Here is a 24,821-nt window from a genome sequence, read left to right as displayed (position 1 = left end):
GGCACACAGAGACAAACATCCGCACTCACAATCACACCTAGGGGCAATTTAGAGAATCCAATCAACTTACCATGCATGTTTTTTTTTGGAATGTGGGAAGAATCCGGAGGACCCGGAGAAAACCCACGCAGGCACGGGGAGAACATGCAAACTCCACATAGGGAGGCCGGGGCCGGGATCAAACCCACGACCTCTGAACTGTGAGGCGGACATGCTAACCAGTCGACCACCGTGCCGCCAACACATATTGTACAGGTTACAAATGATAGGGTTGATAGTTGTATTGCTTTGGACCCCCTGCAAGATATTATAATAGGTGTTGTTGCTAGGTGTGCTGGTTGTTATTATTGTTACTGTTGTTATTGGTTATACTGTATATTTATATTTTCACTCTCCTGGAGTATTAGGGCATACCTGGTTCACACTATCTACCAGTAGATGGGGGTAATGCACCTGGCAGTTACTTGCCAACCGCCATAAAATTCCAAAAGAAGAAGAAGAAATGGTGCCACCATTCCACCAGATGGCAGGAGCGAGCGCGTGAGGGCATGCTGACGCTTTAGAAAAAAACGAAAAAAAAAAAAAAAAAAAACAACACAAACAAGCCCTCAGTTGAAAGCCCCACTTGGAAAACCAAGATGGCGGTGCAGGAGACAGCGTCTCAACTCTCCATGGCACTAAAAGTACAAGAATACCCCACGCTCAAGGTAAACAGTCGACACCGAGTGACAACTCGGCGCTTATCGCCACGTGGCTCGAGAGGGCGGAGAGAGACGCTGATTCCTGGCGAATTTGACACCCATGTTGATCGGATTTCAATGTTAGCCGAGATAGCTTAGCCCAGCTATCAAACGCCCGTCTTTCACCACATTACAGCTCTGGGGATTTAGCATGACAGGCTTCTAGGTACTTTCAGTTCAGTAACTTGTACAATAAAGCCTTTAAAATGTCATGTCGGTGTAACATGGCGTCCCCCCTTTATTCAACATGGACGACAGGGGTGGAATGTGTTTCTTGTCGTAAAATGGCGTCACGTTGAAACGTTTTGACAGTCAGCTGGAAGTCGAACAACAACGCAGTCGAACCATCTATGAGGGCTCAAAAAGCAAGCTCATTCGGGTCATACAAAATCGAGCCGGCTGAAAAGCGGATCTGTTGAAATCACCAGTGTTGGTTGGGTTAGAGGCGGGGGAGGGGGGCTAGTGGGGCAATAGAGCTCCGATTTAGGGGGGTTAGTAGCAGCCCCGTCCTCCGCGAATGTTCCCCACAAAATGGCCAGCGAAATGAAATGAAAGCAGCCGCACTTCTCTCTCGCTGCGACACCAAACCCGGATTACCTCCCCCATCATCATCTTCCTCCTCCCATCCTCGCCCTCAGCACACACGTCTGCATCTGTCGTCGTGAGTAGCAATACATGTATAAATCTCATGCATCACATGTTAAATCAGCCTTTTATGTGTTATGTCGAAGGAGGGGTGTGTGTGCGGTGTCTTTGCTTCGATGCTGCAGTCAGAAGGGGTTGGCGATGATGGGATCCATTTTAACTGTCGAAGTGGCAGTAAATGGGGGGCATAGGGTCCACGTCCGCAGGCATGTTGCAGGAAAAAAATGTCGTCACAGCTGCTAATCTGCATTGTTACAAATAGCCCAGCAAACTCAATCTGGAATACAGTGGTTTTTATTTGTGGCATTGTTACAGTTTGTCTGTTAACATGCTGATTCATGTTTGAAGACATTTAAATGAAGTCTAATGCTGTTACAGTGCTCCTAGCTGCTATTTACCGGATTAAAGAATGGCACTCGATGCATGAGGAAGAGGATAGGGACCAAACCCTGACGTGAAACTCAGTGAGTAATTGTCGCCCAACCTAAACGTTTGTAATTGCCTGTTGATGCCTCAAGCATTTTTTTCCTATTGGACAAGGGATGGCTTGACTAAATGAAGTCCCTCCTCTCAGGTCAACATGGTTCCTTGTAGGGATGCAACAATTAGTCAAATAAGATGTTCACAAAAACTTGAAGCAAAATATCTGCCTCAAAGCTTCGTAATGAATGATCAGTTTTCCACACAATTGATGTTATAGCAAACTCAGGTATTTGGCACGATGGTGCCGAGCCAGGTGGAAAGCACGCATAAAAGACAGACTGGCCAAAGTTTGGGATTTTAAAGCTAAAAAAGAAGATAAAGTGTATACTGCAAAGCAGAACTGCCTTGCACAACAATATGTCTATGATTATCCATGATCATTAGCTAATTTAATATGGCCTATCACAGCTAGTTAAAATGTACTGTAATGCCCCCCAAAGGTGGTTAAGGATGCACACAGCCTCCAGTGTACTGTCAGTTGCTTTATTGAAAAATGGTCACAAAATAAACATGTGACAAACGCATTCATGCACAACCTGCAGGGCCATAACTGACACCCAGTGATTCAATGCACAGGATAAATGGTGAGCCAATTAACAGACCGCCTCTAACCCCGAGCCCACAATAGCCAATTTTCACTCTCGTTTGCAGGCTCCTAGGTTACACTGATGAGTGACGGACACACCCATTCAAAGTCACAGAGAATCATGTGTAGAGAATGAGGATAGCAACCCCCAAGTGAACTAAGATAGTACCTATACCTCAAATGCATATTTTGCATTGGTATTGTTTTATAATGGAATTGCAATTTGAAAATACAATTCTTACCCCATTGCTCAGGTAATCGATGGGATAATCATTAGAATAAACAATAATAAAAAAATATATTTGTTGCCCACGGCCAGCGTGACCTTTGCCTGAGCATAAAAAAGTGAACGGATGAGTTTTTCAGTGAATAACTGAGGCTTGATTCGCCCCGAAAATCAGCAAATTTGTGAATGTCAGTGAATATGCAAGCCTTCACCGTAAATGTGTTCTGCATGAATACAAATGTCCTGTTGGCTAATAATCCAGCTCACTGACTCCTAACCTGTGTGAGCGATAACCATGTGTGCCATGGAAAATAATTCAATTTCACTATTTGGTCCAAAAATGAATCATTTGCTGCAAATAAAGTAGGACAGTGAAACCCCTGCATAATCGTTCGTGGCTTGGATTTTGTGATTTATCGCTTATTCACCGATTTTGCGGGGGAGAGGGCGCCTATCCTCTGTTATTTGCTGAGAAACTCCACTATTCGCTGTTTTTGTGCTCAGTCTAAAGCCATGTCTTATATAAAAAAAAATATTTGGTGCTCTATGTGGTGGCATCTTGGTGCCAAACAACCATGTTGACATGAGGCAAGAAGGTTCATTTAGTGGAGTCTTTTCTAATAGAAAAGAGTGTGTTGCCACCATCCTGAGGCATCAAAATTCAATTGCAAACCTTTGTGGGTGGGCGTCAGTCACTTGATCCCTGTGTCGCTAGCCTCCAGGGATAGTTTTTATTCTATGTTATGCAGAGCTGGGCATGCCGCCTATGTGACGGACCAATCCGCCTATGACATTTTGTAGGTGATAAACGATAGACAAACCTTAAAAAAATAGTCGGACTAAGTTGGGCTGGACGATATGACAATCATATCACAATATAAGTGTTTCATATTGGTCGATATCGATACATGTGGATTTTTTTTCTTCTTTCAACTATTGAAAATAATGACCTGGAGAAAAATGAATTTAGGTTATTTTATTTTAACACAATACTTCACCTTTAATAAGAGGTCAATGTAACTATGAAAGAGTGAAATAAACTGGTGAATAAAGTGATTAAATAAACTCAGTTTTAAACATAATGTGCTTAGTAGGGCTGGGCGATATGTCTGAAAAACTCACTATCTAACGGTAAGTATTTCATATGATAATTAATAATTATTGATAATTATTTATATTGTTTTAAACCCATTTATTAAAAAAATGTAACTTTTTTTTGTACATTATGTAGCGTAACGTGCAGTTTCTACTCCACCAGTGCATTGTAAATTCTTATTTGGTGCTACAGTGTACCTGCTCATCATTTGAATTTGGGCGATTCCGGTTTCTCGATTCGATTCCGGTTCCTAACGATTCTCGATTCCGACGACTCTTTTTTTTTTTTTTTTTTTTTTTTTTCTTTCCTCTCTTCTTTCTTTTTTTGGGGGATGGTCAAACATTTGTTTCATGAACTTTTCTACTGTTTATGAATTTTTCTCCATTGTTGATATTGACAATACATTTGCACCATTAAAGTCAAGCAAATATGTTCATTTAATTGATAATTACTCAACGTACTATTGCTTTGAGTGTGTGTATGTGCATGTGTGCGTGTCTACTATTCTTAAACCACTCCCAGCTAGTTGAATGCCTTGTGAAATTGTGAACAAAATAATTCACACTCTACTTATTTTTGAGGGAAGTGTTAGAAATGCATCACAATCTGCTGCTGTTTAAGTTGGTGGTATAACTGGATGCTCGGCTAATTGAACGTGTTCCCACCTCGAGCCACAGACGTTTTAAAACAAGGCTTATAAGACGGTCTTTTTGTCATGTTGGTCGGCTTGCCATGTAAGCAAAAAAGTTTCACTTCGTGTCATGATTTTCAATGAGGAGCGGAGATGTAGCCAGCACTTCAATGCTTCCTCACAGCTCACACGCAGAAGGTGTTTTACACGTCAGTAGACAGGCGGCTTCGCACGTATGTGTACTTGTCTTTAAGACAGAGTTGGTGAGCTACGTGTGTTTTTTTTTTCTTTTTTCTTTTTTAAAATTTTTTAATACCAGTGTTAAAAAAAATGGTATCGAGCCGCTTTTGACGCTGAAAAATCGCGGTACGTTACCATGCAACACTACCAGAGAGAACTGAGTTTTTAGATCTACACAGTAATAGGTCTCGAAATTATTTTTATTTAATTCAGTTTTGTACATGGCCTTTTTTTGTTTAGAGCAGCATGTTTACATGGAAATGCAAATGTTGAATGAAAAGAACCAGAGAGAAGAATAGATGATACTTTCTGACCCTTTTCTACTGGAAATATTTACCTTTTCGCATATAAATAACCCAATCAGAAATATTCCCATTAGGATTTTTATACTTTTACACTCACCATTACTGTTAGGACCCAAATATTCAATCAATACCATAATATGAATTTCAGGCCATATTGCTAAACCCTCAGTCTCTGTTTGAAGCAGTAAAGTGTCTAGCAAATGTATGGGGAAAATATTTACAAATAATTTATGTACAAAAAACATGTACATTAGTACAAAATAAAAAAAAATGGGTTAAAAAAAAAAGTGTATTTACTATGTATACTATGACACAATTGCGTATTTATACATGATGGCAAGTAGTACCGTAGGTCTTGCATTACTTGAACCCTTTTAAAAACCTTGAAAAAGGACGGCCTACCTCACAAAACCTTTTTAGTGTACTTGCATTATTGAAGTAATAGTTTTAATGTATTTGATGGTATGATGTCATTTTCTGTCATATTTGGAAATGTATATTGGAAATGCTCTGAAGCTTAATTTGAAGAAAATCCCTAATCGAATCGAAATCGTAATATCTGTCAGAAAAATCGCAATACAAATTTTTCCTCAAATCGTTCGGCCCTAATGTATGTGTATGCTGTAGCTGTGTATGTTATATGCTAAATATTAGCCGGATATGTGCATTTCTGTGTTGACTCACTGTTTTAATTCCAGTTTAACTTGTTCGCTCAATGTTGGCATTAGATTTAATTAGCAGATTCTAACTTTGGATCTGGAGCCGCACCAGTTCTATGGCTAGGCGCCGGCCGAGACAACCCGTTGGGCCAGCCCGGCAGGATTACCGACCACGCGAAGGGCGACTGCTACCACCGCGGGTTCCCAGCAAATGACCTCAGTGCCATCTCCCCCACCACCTTCCACTTTTATTAACAATTTAACCCTGGCAGAAGTGTGTCCTATATACTGAGGGATATTCTACTTACATAAAGTCACAATGCTATTGCTAAAATATAACAGGTAGCGGTGGACTAAGACTTATGTACAATTACGTGTTATCTGTTTGTATAGAAATATCATTTGGGCTAGGGCTGGCCGATATGACTGAAAAGTATACAGTAAGTATTCTCTAGTAAGGAATCATATTTGCATTGTCCAATCTTTTCCTTATAACGGAATTTCCTTATGTGGGAAACAACTACTGTACATGTCCTGTATAAACGTGCAAGTATTTGAACAAAATACATGTGTAACAAGTTAACAACACAAGCAATATAATAATAATCAACCATTTATTAAACAAAAACTGCACTATCAAGTACAGGTATATGAACAAAATACAGTACAGAATAACAAACATGGTCCAAATACTGTTGAAAAAAATACCGTAACACCAATGCAGTACAGTACTGTAATTAACTAGAGTAAACTACTGTATTTTAATGTTGACTTTTCTCAGACTTAGGAAAAAATTAGTCTATTTTGAGTTGTTGTGTTGGCTTCATTCTTTGCGGAATGAAAATGTTTGTCTGCGTATCATACAGTTTTGTTGCTAATTGCAAGTACCGTATTTTGCGGACTATAAGTCACACTTTTATTCATAGGTTGGCCTGGGGGTGCGACTTATACTCCGAAGAACACGTTAGTGTCATGGATTGTTAGTGCTGACTTGGGACTTATGTTTTGCCTCGCAAAACATAAATACAAGCCATGACAATTACTTCTACATCATTTCACATGTTATTGTAACCAACATAAAGAAACATAAGATACATCTTAAAAACTATTAAAATGCATGAATAATTTAAACGCTTCATGAATGCATCGTACGGCTAGCGAGAGAAGCAGCGGAGAACGAAGAACAGAGCTGTTGTACTTTGTGTTTGGCTAAAAATACTGCTTGCTTCCTCGTCTAAGAAACATTCAAAGTCGGATATTCGTTATTATGTTATTATGCAACATAGCCACCAATCTCATGTAGCAATGTCGGCACGCAACTTTGGGACTTATGCACGTATCTTTCCCCATCGGCGATTTTAACAGGAAAGTTAGAATGTTCCCAAACAGGAGACCGCAGTGTACGGGGGACCTTCCAGCTCTGCCTTGTTTGCGTATGCCATTATAATGACATGTATCCACGCATTTATGATTTATCACGGCTTCTGGCGTCCTGGCTCCACTTTAGTGCTGCCGCCCTCCTCTCCCGTGTGCAACAGTCAAGAGCGCCCGTGCGTAAGATCACGCTAATAAGTGGACCGAACCGAACGCAAGTGGACCGAACTGAACGCGCCAAACCAAAACGTATTAATACACCCACGTGTACTGTTACACTCCTAACGGATATACACATTCAACATACTGTTCGTATGTAATGTATCTTTTTATTATAACAACAAACAAATGAGATGGAAATGAACATTTTGAAATTACAATTAACATTCTTTCTGTAGTATTTTTATTCACTACAAAAATGCAAAAGGGCCTCAGAACAGTGACAGAAACATTTAAAATGTGTGCAAACAAAGTGTGTGTACGTGTGTAATGTACACATTTATGTGGCCCTTGTAATATTCTTAGTTAGTTTTCCGAGTGGTCACTGAAGTGCACACGAATGTGATTGGCTCATATGACAGGTGAGTGTTCTGTTCAGTTCAGCACGTCGTGTGTTAGATTAATTGACATTCTCAACACAAAACAAGACAGCCCTCTTCTCTACTCATCCTCAGTTGCTGAGGCAAACCAATTTATTCACATTTCTGAGATTTAAAGCTGCCTTCTTCTTTCGAAATGCTTCTTTATACTCCCGCGGGCGACACGCGTCCGCTCTGCTGCTCGCTGGACTTCTGAGTGGGATTATGCATGGGCGGTCATTCTTCGCATGCGTCAAATAATTTGATCCGATCAATAAAAAAAAAATGAATTACCTCCCGATAACGCGATAAATTTGACAGCATTAATATAAAGATTAAATAAACTCCGTCTGAAAAATTGTCACACTGTATTTCTTATCAGTCAATATTGATAATTATTGATTTAGTTTTAAAACAATAAAAAAAAAAAAAAAAACGGTTAACTGTTTTTGTGTACATCGTTATATAGTGTAATGTGCAGTTTCTACTCCTCGAGTGCATTGTAAATGCTCATATTAGGTGCTAAAAGCATTATTGTTGATACACATACAACTAAATTTGTTCCAGAGTTAGCTAATGGACAAGGATTGAAAAGATTACAAATTGTCCGTTTTCTCAGCGAGCAGGTTAAGGCAGGTTTGTCCTCATATTGTGGTCTTTGCAGCATTCCACTTTGGAGGTTCCAAATCATCAATATCCATTTTGTTTTCTCCTGATCGGCTACTTCTATACTACAATCGAATTTAGTGATTAATTCAAGTTCATGCGTCAGGCAAACAGCAATTAGTGTGCATAGTAGTACAGTCATTGTTGAAAATTTAGCGATTTGGTAGCTGTAAACTTTAAAAATTATGAAGGATTGGATTGTGTTTACATACATGTTTTGAAATCTTACTTCTTTCTACTGCTTTTTGGACCGGCAGTATGGGATTATATTTATATATATTTTTATTCTATTTGATTTTGTTAGTGTACAGCATGTTGGAAATAATAAATAATGAATGAGCAATCAATCGAAGGACAGCATCTCCTCCATCCCACCAACCCGCCTTGGAGGAAGTACTCGTTTCCACATTAGCTCTAAAAAAAAGGAAAAAAAATCCCTGTTATTTCTGCGAAAGTTGGTGCAAGTTAATGCTGGAGAAAAAAAGTACTGTTTCAGTGCATGCTTGTTATCAGGAGAACTAAAGCAAATCCCAGAAGGGGCCAAAACAAAACTTGATTTGAATGGTATGACTGTAATTTTCTTTTACGATAATTGAAGGGAGGATTCTTTTTATTCAAATTGAAAATTGAATTTTTACAAGAAAAACAAATGGATTTTGGATTTCATTTGAGGACCCATCCCTACTTGACACAATTATTGTCTTCTTTGCCGTTGCAAGTTTTCAGCATCTAGATGCTCAAACAGCTCCCGTTTGTCATCCTTCAGGTGCCCTACGAGACACTGAACAAGCGCTTCCGTGCGGCCCAGAAGAACATAGACAGGGAGACGAGTCACGTGACCATGGTGGTGGCCGAGCTGGAGAAGACGCTCAGCAGCTTCCCGGTGGTGGACTCAGTGGTTTCCCTGCTGGACGGTGTCGTGGAGAAGCTCAGCGCACTAAAACGAAAGGTAACACGCACACGCATATTTGGACACAACATTAGGTGGGCCCAGATGTGGCAAAAGTGCTCACACATTATACTTAAATAGAAGTACTGATATGCGGGTTAAAGCATGCTCAGTGACCCCTAAATCACATGCGCTACATGCTTGTTACGCAAGCATCATGGTGCATTCAGGGTACTTTCACACCATCTGAAACTGGTAAACGCTGATCGGCACATTAACTGTTTTTCTTCCATTATGTTTTTAAGATCAAGAGAAGGCAAAATATACATCACGATTAAATTTCAACTAATTGCCTAGTCCTACATTGGACCCACTTTCACATACATTCGCAACAATGTGGTTGCTCTTGCCCAGTCTGTGATTGGGTGAATGTACGTAAGTGGAACTTCATGCTTGGACGGATGTTTTGACATGATAATGCCGACGTTAAACGTTTGTTGTCTTAACTAAAGAGATGCTCCAATTCAATAGATATCAAACACACTGTAAAATAGTTTTTTTTTTTTTTTTTTTTAAGAAAATGAAATGATCTTCAGACTTCTTTCACCACATCATGCATAAACCCGAACGCTATTAGATTTGTAATTGGATGATTGGGGATGCGGATGTGGAACTTCCATCGAGAGACACCATGCGAGCACAGCTATTTAGATCGGGCTACACCGACATTAACTGTTTGTTGCTTCATTAGAGAGACATACTGGAGATAGTATTTTCTGACAAAAATAAAATTATTTTTGCACTTTCTTTCATCACATCAACCACTACTACTGCCAGTCATTCATTATTTGGGCTTGGCTGATTGAGGATTGAGGCTGAAGTTCTGCCTACAGAATTTACAGAAATTCAACATGCAGAGCCAGTGATGGTCATGTAGCACAAGAAGCTGCACACCATCCATCCATTATTAATAGAGATGAGTGAGCGAGTTGCAGAAGCAGACATGCAAGCCCAAACCATGACATTAACTCCACTGTGCTACACCGATGAGCTTGTGTGTTTTGGATCATAAGCAGATCCTTTCTTTCTCCATACTTTGGCTTTGGTTAATCAGTCCATGAAACTTTGTTCCAAAACCTTTGTGGCTCATCTCTGTACGTCGTCGCCCTCTTCATCTGATCCACTGATTCTTTGTGCTGATGAGTGGTTTGCATATTGCGGTCTTTCTTTAGCAGAGGTTACGGTCCAAAAACTTAAGCTTCTTAATAGCACAATTACTTGGACTTTTCACTTTCTTGGGAGCCAAAATGAGGGCTAATGTGTAGCCCCCCCAAAACCCAAAGATACTTAAAATACATGAGACATGGAGAAAATACGTTGACGCTATGAGTAAACACAACTGAACGTTCAGCATGGTTGTCAGGAAGCATAGTTTTTGAACCGAAGCTATATTTGTGAGGAAACATTTGTTTGTAAACTGAATCCAGGTTCCACCTTGGAGGGTGCACCTTAATTGCTCCATTTTTTTTTTTTTGTCTTCACTGGAGCAGTGAAGGAACTGAAGCACACTCGTAACTTAACTGAAATCACTGCTTGAAAATTATGACAAGCCAACGATGACTCATATCTCAAAGATCTAAGTCGGGCCGCTCATAAGTCGATATACCACTGTACCGCATACCTAAAAAGTAGTTATTTCCCACCTCCGGATACACCATCTCAAGCTAACGTTTTCCTTTTCAGGCTGCCGAGTCCATCCAGGCGGAGGACGAGAGCGCCAAGCTGTGCAAGCGGCGCATCGAGCATCTGAAGGAGCACAGCAGCGACCAGCTGGCCTCGGTCAATCTGTGGAAGAAGAAGCGCATGGACCGCATGATGGTGGAGCACCTGTTGCGTTGCGGGTACTACAACACGGCCGTCAAGCTGGCAAGACAGAGCGGCATCGAGGTCAGCCGTTTTGTTTCGAAGCGCTGCTTGCCGGTCTTGGGCCGTGCATAATCAAGTCTTTAATTTTTCAGGATCTGGTCAACATCGAGATGTTCCTCACCGCGAAGGAGGTGGAGGAGTCCTTAGAGAGGCAGGAGACGGCCACCTGCTTAGCCTGGTGTCATGACAACAAGTCCCGCCTTCGCAAGATGAAGGTAGTCAGGAGGGCTGGACGATTGTGGGGAAAAAAATAATCACATTTTGATTGAGAAATTGATAATTAACTGATTTCAAAACGTATATATTTATTCAACTACTAAAACTCAGTCACTCAAAACTGTCATCATAGCCTCATACCCAAGTTGCACAAGAAATTGTGAAATGCTATGGGGGCTGATGATGATGGTGTAAAAAAACGTACTTTTCAGATAGGCGGCCGTCGGCATGTCTGTCTATAGTTTCACTCTCTTGCTTCGCTCTGTGTTCCGTATGTATTCGTATCCAATGATTAGCTCATCAGCAGAGCTGGGCATCTAATCCACACCAAGTTCCCATCTGCATATTTAGCTGACCCACGAGGTCCCAGTCGGTCTCTCGCCAGCAACAGCCAGTCAGTGTCAAGAACTTAATGTACAAGTTACACGCGGACGCCGCATGAGCAGAAACGCCGCCAAATTAAAAAAAAAAAAAGATATATCCCCCCCCAAAAAAACAGACACGCGCACAGCGTCGTGATCGGTGAAATAAAAACAATATAGGGCACGGCATTGCGTCTTTGGGACCGAAAGGCCTACAACACTTTTATTTTTTTATGTTTTTCTTTATTTGGCTGCGTGTCAGGAGTGTGGCACCTGCGTGTGACGTTGTACCGGCCAAGTCCATTCTTGACGCCGTTTGGCTGACTCGGTGTGACTGGGACCACGTGGGTCAGCTAAATATGCAGACGGGAACTTCGCGACGGTTAGGCGATGCCCAGTTCTCCTCATCAGCAAGCTCTAAAGAAGCCTGATAACGATCTTGATAATTTGAATCAGGTGTGTTGGAGGAGGGAAACATATACAACATGCAGGACAGCAGCCCTCGAGGACCGGGTTTGGACACCCCTGCTCTAGCTAATATCTATTATGGTCTCTGCAGTTAGTGGCGTTGAGCATGCAGGCTAACTCATCCAGCATTCAGGATGTTTGCCGTGAGGACTATTTATCACTACAACACCAAAGTGTCCAATACCTGACTCAGATTTTGCCATTGGCCGCAATACAACATGAGAGTCTACTTAACTTAAGCCCGTTCCATCATAAATCTATGTAGCTCTGCTCACTTCCACATTGCCTCATTCTCATATAAATCAGCCACAGAGAGGTTAATCCTTGTGATATGTTGAATTGGTCATTAGTGGGGATGTCCACATAAATTTTGGTGCCAATTGATCACCATTTTCGGACGTTATAAGCAATGAAAGTACAATGATTTCCAATGGAGAGTTTGGAATCGGTTCCTCCAGTGACTCCGACCGAACAAGGATAGAACGGTAGGGGGCGCGGCCATTTGCCTCATTAAAGTGGCTTTATTGATGGAGTCACTTATTTCCTAATTTCTCCCAAATTTATTGATGAAATAGAAAAGAAATATAGTCACCAGCTGTGTTCAGACGTTGTGAGCGTGCACTCAGCCAACAACAACCATAAGAACGACAAAACATCGACAACTAAAATGTTCAAGTGTTTGTTCAAGTTTGTCTTAAAACAGCTTACCTTAACGAGAATCCTGCATTGCATTTTACCCAAAGGTCCTTGTTGATGTAATTTTGCAAAGCCAAAGTTGCCATGTTTACTGCCGGTGGTGACAGAGCTTCTTCGTTGTCGTCTTAAAAGACGAGAGAAGACGACGACGAGGAAGCAGCAGTAGCACCAGGAGCAGAAGTAATGAGACGCTTTCGCTTTGTACAAAAATGAGGATGTAAAAGTGCGTAAATACACCAGGATTGTACTTTGGCCAAAATGCACTGCAGGATTTTAGATAAGATAAGGATTTTAGGATAAAAATGAAAACTTTAACGTAGTTATTAACCAGCGTTCCGTCATAATCATCCTCTACCGGCCTTGCTGTGAACATTCCTCTCGAGGCATGCAGCTTGATATTGACTATTCATTTTGCATTTTAAAGTCTGTTGTGTAACAAGTATTTAGAAGGGTGGAAACTATTTTGGGGGTTTCGCAACGGCGTGATAGAGAGAAAAAAAGGAAAAAAAAATAGTCAACCTCTACTTCACGGTTTTCACCTTTCGCGGGGGGGGTTCTGGTCCCCATTAACCGAGGGATTGCTGTACTTTATCTTTTTAGGGAACTCATTATTGCCATACTTCATTCATATTTTACGTGCTTGATTTTAACATGAGTGCGAAGCCAAGGGTCGGACGTGGCGCTAGCATGTCAAAAACAGGGAACCTCTTCATTTATACACCACGTCTCCATCTGCAGGTGTTTAATCGGGTTATAATGCATATCATTTTATTGTAAGAGTTTTACAGTCGACTGGTCATTTATTTGAACGAAGTTACGCCGCTCACTCGCTCAACGTGAGTATGACGCATGGCCGCCGGGCCTGCATGAACGTTGGGTTAGCTGCTGCTTCTTCGTTGGTTTAGCGGCTTCTTCTTGGTCGGTTTACATACATGGATACAAATGCAAGTCTGAATAGCTACAGCATATAAAAAGTCAGTAAAAGTTACTAGGGATGTCCCGACCACAATCACGTGATCGGAAATTGGGCCAGATCACATCATTTTCAGCTGGTAAGAATTGGGGCAACCAGATAGGGATTTTAAAATGTTTATTTATTATTATTTTTTATATATTTAAGGGGTACAAAGCAACAAAATAATCCAGAGGTACACAGATATTGGCGAAAGAAAAAATATATATACTTTTTATACTACGAAACATCGCCACACAGCCGGAAACAGCAGAAGTAAACACAGCAAGTGGGGGTATTTTCTGGTAGTTGTCGTGGGAAGCTATAATGTGGGAAGGATAATGGCTGCAGTGTGGTATCGGGTCAGGACTCTGTTTCGGCAGATCCTCAAAATAGGTGACTCAGAACAAAATTCCCTAAAAGTCAAATCAAGTCAAAAGATTAACATAATTACAGAAAAAAAGACGCCACAATGTTTTTCGAATTTATTTCACATCTTACCTCTGCACTACATGTTCTCTTTTTCATCACTGTCACATTCCTACAGCCATGATCTGATTTTATTTGACTGTGCAGAGTTGTCTGGAGTTCAGTCTGAGAATCCAGGAGTTCATCGAGCTCATCCGACAGAACAAACGAATGGATGCAGTCAGGTACTTCGACATTGTAATATTTGTATTATCAAGTGTAAGTCACTTTCATTAACACCACTTGCCGATTACGTGCCAGACATGCGAGGAAACATTTCAGCCAAGCCGAGGGGGGACAGTTGGATGAAGTACGGCAGGTCATGGGCATGCTTGCCTTCCCCTCTGACACACACATCTCCCCTTACAAGGTAACACTCACATGATGGACAGAGGAGTCATGATCTGGCTGGTCCTAGTTCATGTGAGAATCTTGTGACACTCTCAGGATCTGTTAGATCCGGCCCGCTGGAAGATGCTGATCCAACAGTTCCGGTATGACAACTACCGACTGCACCAGCTGGGCAACAACTCTGTGTTCACCATCACCCTGCAGGCTGGGCTGTCAGCCATCAAGACGCCGTATCCTTTCGCTGCTTACCGTATGTTCCGGACTATGCGTTGCTCCGGAGTACAAGTCGCACCAGCCATAAAATGCATAATAAAGAAGAAAAAGAAACATATAAGTCGCACTGGAGTATAAATCGCACTTTTGGAGGAAATTAATTGTGCTCTTAGCACACATCATTTCCACCGAGCTGCGATGGTAACATTTAGCTAACATTCACACATATAGCATACAAGAAAGTTACAGTAAGATAACTTTAAACTCACCAAAACGGTTGTAGATCGATTAAATAAGTCTTTTATTTATCCCCGACCATGTAGAATGTTTCCAAGTCTCCAAAAGTATTTATGTATTCGGTCGTAATTATCTCTTTGTTCTCTTCCCTGCACTCAGCTCCGTACGTGTGGCGGATGCAAGACCCCAACCAGTGTCGTAAATCAACAGTACACTATTTCATATAGATGGATTGATAGACGGTCAAATTGTCTTTTTATTATACTACTTTAATGACTTATTTAACACAATATTAGTTTTTAACCCTTTAAATTATTCATGCATTTTAATAGCTTTTAGGATTTATCTTTATGTTTCTTTATGTGGGTTCCAATAACATGTGAAATGATATACACTACAGGTTATTCTGTCCGTTGTAAAGTCAATATGCAATGCAGGTTTATATGCAGCCTTAGAACGCCTTCCTGTGGTTGTTTGGTGTATTTTTTGCTGACCTTGAAAAGGAAAGGGATACAATATAATGTTAATAATTTCGCACGTAAGTCGCACCCCCGGCCAAACTATGAAAAAAACTGTGATTTATAGTCCGGAAAATACGAGATGTATATGTGTATATACATATATATGTATATATATGTATGTGTATCTCTCTGAATTAGAAATAAAAAGTCAAAACGAAATAAAAACTAAACTAAAATGAAAAATCCCAAACTATAATAACCCTGGCTGGTACTCATGCAAGTACCACATAAAAAAAATGATGTGCACTCCTGCACATATATACCACTTTAAATTGAACAGGTTTAATAACCCTTGTCTTGTGTTGGGTTCAGACTGATCCCAGAATTGACTTGAAAAACGGGTTGTTTTCAACCCCAACACAAGACAAGAATCACTGGTACACACCACAGGATAATTAATTTAAAAAATAAATTTGAGAGACATCGGACAATGGGGTTTTTGCTGACTTGAATCGCAAAGTTGGGAAAATGCTCAAATTAGTTTCACCTAAAGAAGTGTGAACCTTAACCGTACTTACAGTCAGTGTTACAAAGAGGATGGCACCTCCAAGAACCCCGACTGCCCCGTGTGCAGCAAGTCCTTAAACAAGCTGGCGCAACCTCTGCCCATGGCCCACTGTGCCAACTCCAGACTTGTGTGCAAGATCTCCGGTGAGGTCATGAATGAGAACAACCCCCCCATGATGCTGCCCAACGGATACGTGTATGGATACAACGTGAGTGCATTCACACTTGGAATGTGAACAGTAAATTACTTGGTCAAAATGGTACAATAGAGGTGTGTGGAACATTAAATATGTAAATATGGTAGATTAGAGATACGTGCATTAAATATGATGGGTACATTAGAGGCACACTTTTTAATAGTGGCGAATAGATACATATTAGATAAGGTATATAGAACATCAAATGTGCGGTGGTAAGTAAAGATGTCTCAGAGGTATATTGACAATAAAATAGGTAAATATTAGGGATGTAACGATTTATTGAAAATCGATTTTCAGTCGACAGAAGACAAAATGGCTAAAAACGAGTGCATTTTGATGCTAAATTTATAATCCACACACGCAAAATTGATCAGAATGCTGTGTTTCAGCTAGTGGGCTTGCTGGGAACATATTCTTGAAAAAAATATGTTTGGGTTGACTTCCGCTTTGAGGAAAAAAAATCACAGTAAGATTACAGCATTTTCCAAAATTGTTTCGCCCTAGTACATAAGAGGTACTTATATTAAACATGTTGAAATTGTTGTACATTAAAGGTATGTCAACTAATAAGCATGATCGAAATGTTTTTTTTTCATTGTCTTTCTCTTGCAGTCCTTGCTGTCCATCCGCCAAGACGACAAAGTAGTTTGCCCCAGAACCAAAGAAGTCTTCAGCTTCTCTCAGGCTGAAAAGGTCTACATCATGTGATCATGCGCTGTAACACAAGAAAAATGCCAGAAGACCCCCCCTAAACACACACATGCACACACACACACACACACACACAGACACACACACCGCATCCATGCCCCTCGCACCACCCTTCTAATCATTCGGTCATTTGAACGCACAGACCACCAGGATGCTTCCTTCAAAACTGGTGTACAGAGATTACATTGACGAACATGTCTGCCAGGTAGCCAAGTACTGTATGTGTTTTGCTGCCGGATGCCTACATTGTTGCCTCTGACCCCCACCCCCGGGTCCCCTTGACATCAGGACTGTATTAGAGATGTAAATAGTAGATAGGGGTTGTTCACTGCTACTGATGACTCATCAGTGTGGGGGAAAGGGGGCGGGGTACTGAAAAAGTCTTTTCTCCACTGGTTTCATTCCTTCCCATTCTCACTAAAACACTTATTTTCTACAGTTGCATACTAACTCATGACGAGTGTCTTTGACGATGAGGCTGGTCTTCCAGTTTTATTTTTTGGCCTTGGGTGAGGTTTTATTTCATTCATTTTAACTCTCCGGCTTAACTTGATCCACTCGCGACGAGACTAAAGTACAGGAGGTCCATAACGTCTCTTTACAATGTAACCACTGTGTTAAAATAAGCAATGAACAGACAAATCCATGGAAGTTAATACAAAATGAGGAGTAGCTGTTGAGGTATTTTGATACATCCATATATGGGCACCATTATTTTCCAAACTGAGAAGTGGCTAATAAATTGTAAAGACACATAGTGGGCACCCTGTATTGGGGACACGAGCTTGCCGTCTGTGGTTATTTTGAGGGGCTCACTCTTATGCAGCACACTTATGGTGCTTTGTTTTGTGCACTGGGAAGTATACAAGTGTGCCAACATATCTTGAACAAAAAGGACTCCTGGTCCAACCTCTGACTGATTTAAGTAATTCTTTAGGCGTTCCAATACTTTTGTCCATATAGTTTGCGTTGTTTTTGAATGAAAAAGCACCGTGCCGAACAAATTTCTGAATTTGAGATGACACCTTTCCTCCCCCCGTCATTTAAATTGATGTTAAACACTGTAAGCACAAAATTCAGCATGAAATTGAAAACACTTTTGAAATCTCCACCACATAGAAGTAAACCAGACTTTTAATTTCAAGACATCTGACTGAAGGACTGTGACAAACCAGGAGTTGCTGCTTTGTGCCCGTTTCATGACTCTGGACCGTCGTCTTGTGTGTTTCTGTTCTTAGACTTAGCTGAAGATGATTGTTTGTCATCAATATGCCTCATAAAGATTTTACCAGTCTTTTTTGAATTACTGCTTTCTTTGTGTTTCTGACGTTCTGAGGGTGTGGCTTGCGCATCACTTCACTCTGTTCACCTGAAACTTTGGTTTGAGGCATGACAATGCAAGTCATAGAGACGGTAATTTAGTGTAAACCTCAAACTGCATCATGCTAATAAAGTCAATTGAATTAAGTTTTACATCACATTCAAACTACATTTGGGATGTTTTACAACCAGTTGTAAACAAGTTGTTTAAACCAGGGGATTTTCAAAGGTTTTGGATTATGGGGAGAATTTTCTTCCAAATTATTCTAACACCGGTTGAACATAACTAGCATGTGCACCCCAAAATACTGTAGGGAGTTAAATTAGGATTTCTAGGCAATGTTAAAAATTTGGGTTTTTTTAAGCCTAACCTAATTGTGGCAAACTACTGTTGCAAAGAAGGGGTGGAGTGTGTACCCGGGGGGTTATCCCTTAACCTCGGGTTGCGAAAAAGGGTTAAAGTTTGAATCCAATATTAAGGTTTCAAATTATGATTTAAAGCCAGGGTTAGGGTCTCAAATCAAGGTTTCACGGCTGGGTAAAAGTTTCAAATCAAGCCATGGGGTGTCAAATTAGGGTTTCAAGCCAGTGTTTGTGTTTGAAACTATGGGTTCAAATCCGAAATTAAACGAGCCTGAAGCAGGCCTGAAGTTATGGTTTTAAAGCCAGGGTTGAAGTTTTAAATTAGGGTTTCTAGACCAGCCAGGGTAGGATGTCGAAATGAAAAAGGGATAAGTTTCTGTTTCATTGTGTAGATAGCAATCATTGATAGGATTGACTTTTGAGAATGTGATCTTTTAGTATTTTCTTTTTAATTCGTCATAAAGGCAATTCATCGAGGTCGCTTTCAACATTTTAAAGGTAGCGTTGTCTTTAAAAAAAAATCGAGTGACCCGGAAAAGAGGCGGTGCCCATGTGACGTTACTGGCACTGATGTATAAATGAAAGTGCGTTGCTTCTCACATCCACCATTTTGAGATTTACCGCACCGTGGTAAGCTATTCTACCGTGCGAGCAGTAATCTCCATTTGAAACATGTCCGACCAGCTTTGTAAACTCTTTGTCGGCGGCCTCAACGTAGACACCGACGACGACGGCCTCCGCAAGCACTTTGAGCAGTACGGCTCGCTCACCGACTGCGTGGTGGTGGTAAACAAGCAGCTCCAACGCTCCCGCTGCTTCGGCTTCGTCACGTACTCGACGCCCGAGGAGGCCGACGCAGCCATCGGCGCTAGGCCACACACCGTCGACGGCAACACAGTCGAAGTGAAGCGGGCCATGTCACGAGAGGACGCCAACAAACCCGAAGCCCTTGCTAAGGTGAAAAAAATCTTCGTGGGCGGGCTGAAGGACGACATCGAAGAGGATCACCTCAGCGACTATTTTTCCCAGTATGGCCAAATCGAGAAGTCTGAGGTAATCTCCGAGAAGGACACTGGGAAGAAGAGGGGCTTCGGCTTCGTGTACTTCACCGACCACGACGCCGCCGACAAGGCCGTCGTGATTAAGTTTCACACCATCAACGGACACAAAGTGGAGGTGAAGAAGGCCCTCACCAAGCAGGAGATGCAGGCGGCCAACAGGAGCGCCATGTCCCCAAGAGGAAGGCCCGGCCGAGGCATGAGGGGGGGGAATCAAAATGGCTACGGCAGTAGAGACTATGGCGGAAGCTACAGCTATGGAAATGGCGGCGGAGGCTACAACAGCGGCGGAGGCTACGGGGGCTACGGCGGACATTACGGGGGTGGCTACGGCGACCAGGGCTGCGGCTACGGTGGTGGCAACGGCTACAGCGACTTCGGCAGCGGCTACGGCCAACATTCCTCTGGCTACGGTCCTATGAAGGGACCCTTCGGCGGTCAGCGGAACTCGGCACCCTACACACGCGGCGGCGGTGGTGGCGGTTACCCCAGGGGCGGCTACGGTGGTTACTAGACCAGACCAGACACCTCCCCGAACATCGCCCACCAACCTTCCAGATTATACGTCCAGCACCGGATTTGGACGTCAAAAGTCAAAACTCAGTAACGGGGGTTGACCCCCCACAAACAAAATGAAGACCTCAAAGCCCCCAAACAGGTAGGAAGGCCACTTCCTAAAAACCGATTAAAACAAATTAGGACATTAAACATACAATTTACAAAATAAATCGATCATAAACGTTTTATGCATCATTGCCCACGCGTGGAGTAGACATCTAACTAATTAGCCCTTTTGCGTTCACTCATTGTTAAAAGTTGAATGTAGGCTTGTTTTTTTATATGCTTATTTTATATTTTAGATGCATTTTTTTCCAGTGTACGGTCGTGAGTAAATTTTGGATCTGTTGGATTTCCCTTTTTTTTTTTTGTTTTTTTGGTAGCTGTTGTCACGAGGCCATTTTGACTTACTCACGTTTGCCCCAAGCAAAGATGGCGGGGGGCGCGCTGCTTTTGTTTCCCCCTCCTTGTGACCCAAAACCGACCACGCTTTCATTTTAGCTGGCGTCTTGGCAAGTTAGCGTCAATTTGTAATTCCTCCCCTCATTCAGCCTGTAGAGCAATATCCAAATGTATGCTGTGTACTTTCATGTTATTGAGAAAACCATTCATTACTGTTTGAAGACACTTACTCTGTATGTTCATTCTTAAATAAAAGGTTACCACATAGCTTAGTTTTACTTTACTTATTAATCAAGTTTATCCACAGGTCAGCTTTGTAGTTACTCGGTGCCTCTTTTCCCAGTTTTAAAGTCAGGTGGGTGTATAAAAAAAATACACAAGTCTGCCCACAGCCAATGCATGTAGGCTATGTAGGGTTTGACCATGTTATTAAATGTGATTTATGAACTCTCGCATTTATGATTATATATACACTATCTCTTATGTGGACACATCTTATAATTTTTGCTCATTCCTGTTGATTATCCCTACATTTAGGTGTTCTTACACGTATTCCAGTAGGCTCTCCCAGCCAAAATAGCCGTAGCAGTTTGTTTGTAGGCTACGTCAGGACCCTGTTGATTACCTGGGGTCGGTTGTGATAGGAGTCTGAAATATCTCTTTAGGATATCCACATCCAGCCAACTAGGTATGTAAAATCAACCTGTCTTATCTCTGTGTTGGTCAACCATGTATGGAAGCACATTATATCATTAATCCTAGCTAATCCTAAGTAAAACGCCATCAGGGGTGGGTTGGGGGACTTAATTAGGTTCCAAATGACTTGGGAGGAGGGGATCCAAGTGTTGTTCCACCATTTAAAATTAACTATGGCAACAAAAGTGGTGGCGTGCTGGTGTTTTCCTCTGACGGAATGTCAATTTGCACACAATCTCACTTGCTTTCTCTTTCGTTTTTACCCTTCAGGTGGCAATGGTAACTTGGGCAAAGGAGAAAGACGCTCCAAATGTGCCGGTGCAGGGATGGGCCGGCTGGTGCTTGGTGCCTTCTCCTCAGGTGAAGTTAGTTTACCACTTTGGACACATCAAAGACAACAGTTTGACTAAAAGCTTTAACCGTGTCATTGTTTTTATTACAGATTATCGTGCTCAAGGAGATCCGACATCATTGCACATTTGTTTAATGACTTTTTTATATGAATAAATTATGACCAATACATGTCCTTTTGTCAGTTATTTATTGAGGGGTGGGGGGTTGCTCTGTGTCTTTTTTAGGGCAGTAACTCTGGAAATGTGATGCCTTAAATGCATATCCTTACAGTTTTATAAGTGGTATTGTGTAATATTTATACAAGTCTACACTGCAAGCTTTAATCTTTGTTGTGTAGCCTGTCATATGCCATTCATGGACTGAACTACTGCATGGGAGTACAATCAATACACAATTCCACTGGGGAAATAAGGCACCATACAAGAAGGAAATTATGTAGAGGGCACTAATTTAATTAAAACCAATTTAAAACTGCCCATCTAGTTTCATGTGATCTGAAGAGACTTACTATAATGAAATGATATTGTAAAACCTATGAAATAAATGAATCAACACTTGTTAATAAATCGGGCAGTAATGATGTAAAATGGACGGGTGGATACTTATAGGAATACAAAAATCAGTGGGAAATGTAAGTACTACCATAAAGAAGGACAAAGAATCCACAATAACATTTGTGCGGCGCAAACCTACCTAAATTCATTTTAACAATCGAAACTCTTTGTAAAATCAGCCAAACGAACTGAAAAAACTCGCCAAGCAGCTCTTGACGCGATTGGCTCGTAGCTGTGGCGGAGGCGGTGCCAGTTTTCAAAATGACCAATCATCGCCCGCAACGTTTTATGAAAGGCAGCGAGTCAAACGGCCCGCCCTGCTCGTCACTCATTGAAGAAGGAGAGGGACGGTGTGTCGCACCTTCCTCAGCTCAAGTCTAGTCATGTCGTCCAAGCTCACAAAGCTTTTTGTCGGAGGCCTGAACGTGGAGACGACGGACGATGGCCTCCGCGGTCATTTCGAGCAATTCGGCGCGATCAGCGACTGCGTGGTGGTCATGAACCAGGCGTTAGGCCGCTCCCGCTGCTTCGGCTTCATAACCTACACGACGGCGGAGGAGGCCGACGCAGCAATGGCGTCCAAGCCACATGTCGTTGACGGCCGCAACGTGGAGCTCAAGTGGGCCGTGGCCCGAGAGGAGGCCAGCAACACGGACGCGTCGTCTAACGTGAAAAAGATCTTCGTCGGCGGCGTCAAGGACCACCTTGAGCCCGAAAACCTTAGCGACTACTTCTCCCAGTACGGCCCGGTAGAGAAGGCCGAGATCATCACCGACAAGCAGACCGGCAGGAAGCGCGGTTTCGGCTTTGTCTTCTTCGAGGAAAACGACTCTGCCTCCAAGGCGGCGCTCACCAAGTTCCACACTATCAGCGGCACCAAGGTGGAGGTGAAGAAGGCAATGAGCAAGCAGGAGATGTCCGGCGGAGGTAGAGGTGGAGGAGGCGGCGGCCGTGGTCGCGGTAGAGGCATGTCGAGTTACGGCGGAGGAAGAGGCGGCGGCGGCGGCGGCGGCTATGGGTCAAGCGGCTACGGCGGGAGCTACGGAGGTGGCGGCGGTGGCAGTTACGGCGGCGGGGGCTACGGCGGAGGAAGCTATGGAGGCGGCAGCTACGGTGCTGGAAGCTACGGCAGCGGCTACGAAGAGTACGACAGCGGCATGAGTGGCGGGTATAGCAACGGGGACTTCGGGGAGGGCTACGGACAGCAGCACTCAAGCTACGGCGCCATGAAGGGGGGCAGCTACTCCTCCTTCCGGAGCGGGGCCCCGTACAGCAGAGGCGGCTACGGCCGGGGGGGAAGCTACGGAGGCGGCTATTAGAGTTCCCTCCACTTTTGATACGGCCACGGGAAGGGGGTGTGGGGGTCCAGGCTTCCAGAGAACTTGAATACACACAACCATGGAGGGAATGGGGGTGGGGGGGGGGGGTCTCCTTTGCTCTGAGTAAGGGAGAAGTGTCCACCCCCCCGCCGAATGAATGAGTTAACCCCCCCCCCCCAAACCTCCTCCATGATCTGTTCCGCGTATTCCTCTTCACGGACGCTACTACTACTACAACAACAGAATTGTGAATTATTGATGAAAAAAGTCATTTGCTGTGTGTGCTTATGGACACGTTTGTTCATGCTTTTCTCGCGTCGATGATTGATTTTGTTTGTTACGTTCCTGAGTTCTCTCAGGTTTTAAGTCGACTTGTTGGCAGCGCGGGAATGGAATCGCCTGACTTTCCCTCCTTCCCCCCCAAAAGCAGACAAACCTTTTTGTTCCCTTTACTTTTATTTCATGTTTGTTTAGATTAAAACTGTTCTGAAATCCTGTTTAGCACACCCATACGTTTGGTTTTATTAAAGTTTTTAATGTTCGGAAAATAAACAAATCTGTCTTGTAAATTTTATGTTTACACAGTTTTAGAGGGTGCCGTTTCACAAGTGCCTCCCAGGGGGCAGCATTAGCCTCTTTGCCCGTCGCCATTTTGAGATGGAGACGCTGGCACTAAAAGGTTGATTCAATAAAACGCTCAAGGCGAATTTTACTAAGTTTTGAACGTGACGACTGAGTGTTGTAGACAGCTATTTTCTTGAGTTGAGAGCTAGACAAGCTCTTAGGGGTGGGGGGTCTACCTCATCAATATAGAGTGATTTAGTTGTTAAATGACAAGTGTTGCAGTTCTCTTGTCATTTACCTGGACTTTGATTTAAAAAAAACCAAAACTGCAACCAGAGTAAAAAACAAAAATAAATGCTGTCATTGAATATCAAAATTGGTCAAATCCAAATTCCACTCAATATTTTAAAATGTTTGAATTGGTAGCTAAAGAAATTGCACGTTTCAATGGGCTGAAGCATCAAAGTAATGGAAGCATTCAGTGTGCCATTAAAATGCCATCAATCTTTCAAAACCTTTTTAATGTGTATATAACAGCCATTCAGTACTCAAAAGCAGGATATTTGATTTGGAAACAGATTGCACTTTTCATTGCGCTGCAGTCTCAAAATGAAAACTTGAAAATGTCATCAGAGAAAAGTGCAATCTGCTTCCAATTCAATCAAACGAATACTATGTCATTCAACA

At 42.3% G+C, this 24,821-nt stretch overlaps 3 protein-coding genes across 4 annotated transcripts; all 3 read left to right on the top strand.

The window, feature by feature from the left end:
* Positions 1 to 570: 570 nt before the first annotated feature.
* maea (macrophage erythroblast attacher, E3 ubiquitin ligase) lies at positions 571 to 18,249 on the top strand. 2 transcript variants are annotated; one of them, XM_086023237.1, is made up of 9 exons: positions 571 to 707; positions 8,996 to 9,178; positions 10,862 to 11,065; positions 11,137 to 11,259; positions 14,315 to 14,391; positions 14,468 to 14,576; positions 14,654 to 14,787; positions 16,049 to 16,244; positions 16,848 to 18,249. In XM_086023237.1, the coding sequence occupies exons 1-9, from the start codon at positions 639 to 641 to the stop codon at positions 16,941 to 16,943; spliced, it is 1,191 nt and encodes a 396-aa protein (XP_085879363.1). In that variant the 5' UTR covers positions 571 to 638; the 3' UTR covers positions 16,944 to 18,249. The 2 variants fall into 2 exon arrangements, with proteins under 2 accessions (XP_085879363.1, XP_085879365.1); XM_086023239.1 differs by lacking the exon at positions 571 to 707 and adding an exon at positions 1,251 to 1,401.
* Positions 18,250 to 19,218: 969 nt separating this feature from the next.
* Positions 19,219 to 20,914, top strand: LOC147151960 (heterogeneous nuclear ribonucleoprotein A0-like). The gene has a single exon (XM_086023241.1). The coding sequence runs from the start codon at positions 19,302 to 19,304 to the stop codon at positions 20,199 to 20,201; it is 900 nt and encodes a 299-aa protein (XP_085879367.1). The 5' UTR covers positions 19,219 to 19,301; the 3' UTR covers positions 20,202 to 20,914.
* Positions 20,915 to 22,559: 1,645 nt separating this feature from the next.
* Positions 22,560 to 24,286, top strand: LOC147151959 (heterogeneous nuclear ribonucleoprotein A0-like). Its single transcript, XM_086023240.1, has one exon. The coding sequence runs from the start codon at positions 22,635 to 22,637 to the stop codon at positions 23,568 to 23,570; it is 936 nt and encodes a 311-aa protein (XP_085879366.1). The 5' UTR covers positions 22,560 to 22,634; the 3' UTR covers positions 23,571 to 24,286.
* The last annotated feature ends 535 nt before the right edge of the window (positions 24,287 to 24,821 follow it).

The sequence above is a fragment of the Filicampus tigris genome, chromosome 2 (genome assembly GCF_054856515.1).
Source record: "Filicampus tigris isolate MCC_2025a chromosome 2, RoL_Ftig_1.0, whole genome shotgun sequence".
In the NCBI taxonomy this organism is placed as follows: Eukaryota; Metazoa; Chordata; class Actinopteri; order Syngnathiformes; family Syngnathidae; genus Filicampus; species Filicampus tigris.
The sequence above is the reverse complement of the archived record's forward strand: the minus strand, read 5'-3'. Positions and strand labels throughout refer to the sequence as shown.

Coding starts and splice junctions, on each gene's coding strand:
- maea (XM_086023237.1), top strand. CDS start 639: ATGGCGGTGCAGGAGACAGCGTCTCAACTCTCCATGGCACTAAAAGTA. Junction 708..8,995: donor AAGAATACCCCACGCTCAAG/GTAAACAGTCGA, acceptor GTCATCCTTCAG/GTGCCCTACGAGACACTGAA. Junction 14,788..16,048: donor CTGTCAGCCATCAAGACGCC/GTATCCTTTCGC, acceptor CCGTACTTACAG/TCAGTGTTACAAAGAGGATG.
- LOC147151960 (XM_086023241.1), top strand. CDS start 19,302: ATGTCCGACCAGCTTTGTAAACTCTTTGTCGGCGGCCTCAACGTAGAC.
- LOC147151959 (XM_086023240.1), top strand. CDS start 22,635: ATGTCGTCCAAGCTCACAAAGCTTTTTGTCGGAGGCCTGAACGTGGAG.